Source organism: Sapajus apella, unplaced genomic scaffold (genome assembly GCF_009761245.1).
Source record: "Sapajus apella isolate SASKATOON/1434 unplaced genomic scaffold, GSC_monkey_1.0 scaffold30, whole genome shotgun sequence".
In the NCBI taxonomy this organism is placed as follows: domain Eukaryota; kingdom Metazoa; phylum Chordata; class Mammalia; order Primates; family Cebidae; genus Sapajus; species Sapajus apella.
The window spans coordinates 24,143,862-24,148,531 of NW_022436970.1; the positions used below are offsets into that span (position 1 = coordinate 24,143,862).

General features: G+C 52.8%; 1 protein-coding gene across 1 annotated transcript in view; it reads left to right on the forward strand.

The window, feature by feature from the left end:
* The window catches only part of ATP9B (ATPase phospholipid transporting 9B (putative)), a 291,524-nt gene that overhangs the window by 248,898 nt on the left and 37,956 nt on the right, over nt 1-4,670 (forward strand). The window contains 5 exon segments of the mRNA XM_032293812.1: nt 1,299-1,454; nt 1,619-1,685; nt 3,014-3,265; nt 3,509-3,634; nt 4,275-4,383. Coding sequence (XP_032149703.1) covers nt 1,299-1,454; nt 1,619-1,685; nt 3,014-3,265; nt 3,509-3,634; nt 4,275-4,383 — 710 coding nt within the window.

A 4,670-nucleotide genomic window follows, 5' to 3' on the forward strand; every position in this document is an offset into this window, starting at 1 on the left:
GCATGCTCAGCACACACTCAGTCAGCACCTACTCCGTCAGCGCACATCAGCACGTGCTCAGCGCACAGTCAGTCAGCACCTACTCGGTCAGAGTACCTCATCATGTGCTCAGCACACAGTCAGCACCTACTCAGTCAGCGCACGTTAGTGCGTGCTCAGCGCACACTCAGTCAGTACCTGCTCGGTCAGCGCACACCAGCGCGTGCTCAGCATACACTCGACAGATGCTCGGTGAAGGTGCACTTGGTCAACATGTGTGGTCAGCACATCCTGAAGAGTCTGGTGTGTGCTAGGCACCGAACTGTACATTTGAGTAAAGGAGGAATTGGTCAGAGTCCCCCGCTTTGACCCCACATCTGATAAAGACGAACCTGCCACGTGCGTTAGAGCCCAGCCCTCGGCGCCCTTGCTGTTGGCAGAGTGGCTGGCAGGAAGGTGTCACGCGTAGTCACCTGCCCCAGGGCTCAGCTCAGATGTTCACAAACCCCGCAGCGAGCCTTTTCGTGGCTGCCCTCCTGTTTCACACATGCCATTGTCTGGGTAGTTGCCTGTGTCTGACTGAACTGTAGTTTGAGGTTTGCCTTCTGTGCCAGCCTTATTTATGTTACTCCTTTCTCCACAGTCACTTAAATGTTAATATAAACATACCCAGAAAGACCTGGAAAATTAACCCAGCTGAAGCAAGCGTGGCTTTTTCCTTGGCTACTTCATTTTGTAATGCCTTATGGCAGTGTTGTGAAAGAGAAAATAGATTTTTTTTTGATATGAAAAAGCAGAGAATTATCTTGAAGAAGCCCAAGGTCACAGGGGCGTCCTCTGACAGGGCTGGCCTGTGCTCAGTTCACAGGGGCTTAGTTCACAGACGTGTCCTCCCGTAGTGCTGACCACACTCAGTTCACAGGGGCTCATTTCACAGAGGCTCAGATCACAGGGGCGTCCTTCAACAGGGCTGGCCCAGGCTGAGATCACAGGGGCGTCCTCCCACATGCTGGCCCGGGATGTCCTCTGATAGTGCTGGCCCGGACTCTGCTGCTCTGCTGACTCCTGTGACACCCTCGGGCTGTCGAAGCCGAGCTCTCCTGAAGTGTTTGAGAGAGCCCGGGCTGGTGCTGGGGGCCTCCCTGCCCCGTGCCTGAGACCGGTGGACCTGTCCCATCGACGTAGCTGAAGCTTTTAAAGTCCTGCAGACAGAGCTTCAGTCTTGGTAAAATTAAGGCTGAGTTCTAAAACTCAGCTTTTGGAGTCTGATTTCCAGCGTCCACAGTGTTTGAACAGGGCCCTGCATGCTTGTCTTTTAGGAGGGGAGGCAGGCCTCACTGGCGGCCGACTTCTCTATCACACAGTTCCGGCACGTCGGCAGGCTGCTCATGGTGCATGGGCGGAACAGCTACAAGAGGTCGGCGGCACTCGGCCAGTTCGTCATGCACAGGGGCCTCATCATCTCCACCATGCAGGTACCAAGCTTTCTGCACATGCCACGGAGGGCAGGGGCCAGGACACTGGGAGAGGGCATTGCCAGGTGCTGCGGGAGTACCTGGGCTGTGCTTGGGAGTTAGAGGCCTGGTGCCAGCTGCTGCTGGGACTGACGGCTGTCTTTGTCTGTGGGCTCTCTCTCCAGGCTGTGTTTTCCTCAGTCTTCTACTTCGCCTCCGTCCCTTTGTACCAGGGCTTCCTCATGGTGGGGTAAGTGACACTCAGCACCTGCCAGCTCATCCAGGGGAGGACTTTTATTTTGAAAAGAAGACCACACGTAGAAGATTGCTTTTGAGTCATTCCTGATGCAGCCATCATTTAGAATGAATAATACTAACATAAAAACAGTGTTTTGCTTGGGTAAACTTCAAGATAGCACCTGTATACTTGTTCCTCCTGGGATTTTCTCATTAGATTTTGTTTTCAAGTGGAAGCCATAGTATGTGTCAGGAATTGTGCTGGATCTGAGATTTTTAAAGGATCCCATGGCATAAGGAGGAGGGGCAGAGTGGCCACAGCCAGGCCCTCCCGGCTCTCTGCAGGCTGCCCCTCTCCCGGCTGGGGCTCGGCTTCATCCCGCTGTGGGGCATGGCCAGGCAGCAGCAAAGAGCACACAGGAAGTGTGGGGACATTTCCTTAGACTTGGATGTGACATAGTTTGACAAGCTTTGAACCAGATGCTGTCAGTCTCTCCCTGGCAGGAATGGAATCTCATTTTCAAAGATAACAGCACCAGGGCCAGGCACTTTGGGAGGCTGAGGTGGACATGGGAGGATCACCTGAGGTCAGGAGTTCAAGACCAGCCTGGCCAACATGGTGAAATCCTGTCTCTACTAAAAATACTAAAATTAGCTAGGCACAGTGGCTCACACCTGTAATCCCAGCACTTTGGGAGGCTGAGGCAGCTGGATCACCTGAGGTCAGGAGTTCAAAACCAGCCTGGCCAACATGGCAAAACCCTGTCTCTACTAAAAATACAAAAAATTAGCCAGGATGGTGGTGGGCACCTGTCATCCTAGCTACTCAGGAGTCTGAGGCACGAGAATCGCTTGAACCTGAGAGGTGGAGGTTGCAGTGAGCTGAGATCGTGCCATTGCATACCAGCCTGGGAAATAGAGCCAGACTCCGTCTCAAAACAAAAAAGTAAAGCTAACAGCACCATTGTCTTAGAAAGGTACACCAAAAGTGCGGCAGGCAGGCGACGTGCGTTGAAAGCTGAGCTGATTTTGCCAACTGTGTCTGCAGAACAGCAACTTCCTGTGAAGAGAGAATCAGTGGGAATTTCTCATTTCTTCCTCCTTTGTGGTGATGCCTAGAAATGAAATCAGCGTGACTGATTGTGTTGGCAGCAAACTAAAAGCGACCTCCCCTCTGCCACTGACCTCCCTAACCTCTGCAAAGCTCATTCCCACCTTAACCAGGTTCCACCCCACAATGAGTCCCAGAAAATACTGTGATAGTAACAGCTACTGGCCTCGATGCTCTCAGCGTTGAACATACCTTCATCCTCACCTTGTCCCCGCTTCATGTATGAGAAAAGTGAGAGACCCAGAGAGCTCAGGGACGCGCACGTGGGTGACCAGGCTCAGACCTGAGTGGTCAGGGCCGGCGCTGGGCACCGCTCCTCACCATCACGCAGCCGCCGAGCTTCCTCCCAGCCCGCAGAGAACAGACACAGAGTCCCTTCTCTCTGCAGAGCTCTTTTCAGTCCACCTGCTGAACACCATGTCACCCGCAAGCTCCCTGAATCCGTTCCTCACATGCATAGCAAAATACCGGGAAACATTGGCCTGTGCGTGTGTTAGGTTTTTGTTAAACATGTGAGGTCCCTTAAGTCCCTGCTTCCCAAGTGAGAATCTCTGAGAGGCACCCTGTCATCCTGAGTCGTCTGAGGAGCACTGCCATGCACAGAGCCAGCGCTTGGATCTGTGCTTTCCCACCATCTCCGGTCTCCAGGAACTCTCTGGCCTCCACACGTGATGTCCCCTTGGCTAGACCACTGCCAGATGTCCCCGTTGTCCTTGCTTCCCTGGAGGCCCCAGCCCCCACGGCGCACCTTCACCCCCCGCAGGCCGCACAGCTGTAGCGCCAGTTAGCGCCCTAGTCTCCTGCGTGCTCTACAAGGACAAGTCACAAGGTGTGTCAGGTCCTCGTACCTGCTGTGAGTTTGTCAGTGTGAACTTGAGTGCATGCGGATTTCAGAGGAGGACGAGGCTCTGGCAGATTCTAAAGCCTCAGAACAGCTGAGCTGTGGGGCTCACAGCTACCAGGACCCCTGGGGCACCTGCCTCGGACTCCGTGTCCTTCACCTGTATGTTAGCACCGTTCATCCCGAGGTATCAGGATCCTGTCCTGTGGTCTTAAAAATAACTTTAGGCAGGGTACAGTGGCTCACACCCGTAATCCCAGCACTTTGGGAGGCCGAGGCAGATGAATCTCCTGAGGTCAGTAGTTTGAGATCATCTTGGCTAACACGGTGAAACCCCATCTCTATTGAAAACACAAAAAACTAGCTGGGCGTGGTGGCACGTGCCTGCAGTCCCAACTACTCAGGAGGCCGAGGCAGCAGAATCACTTGAACCCAGGATGTGGAAGCTGCAGCAAGCTGAGATAGTGCCACTGCACTCCAGCATGGGCGACAGAGCAAGACTGTGTCTCAGGAGAAAAAAAAAGCAACTTTGAATAAAGTAGGTAAGAGCTTGGGAAAACCTTGCATGTGGCTTCAGGCTTCTGTCACCCCTAGCCTTTCATTTTGGCACGAGTGCCCACACTTCAGGCCCCTTCTTGCTATAAACACACAGGGAATAACTCCCATGATAGGAAACATTGCAGACTCTTTGTGGCCCTTAAGGAAACTGCCATCATCAGCCTTGGGCTGGGCTGGCCACCTAAGGCTCCCTCAGCCCAAGTGTGAGGGAGCACAAGACAACGCTGGGCATCCGTGGTGTCAGCTTGAGCCCTATTTCATGTCTCTCCATGACCAAAGAAGGTCCCAGCAACTTACCAACTCATAGCCTATACAACTGATGGAAATTGTGGTGGGATTTGTGCTAACATTCTCAGCTTTCCATTAATTCCAATAGTGTTTCATATAGTACTTCAAACAAAGGTGAAAAATCCCAAAGGTACAGTAAGCTCTAACTCTTTTTAAGTAAGTTTTCCCATGCCGGCGTCTTTGCAGTAATTAATTAGTTACC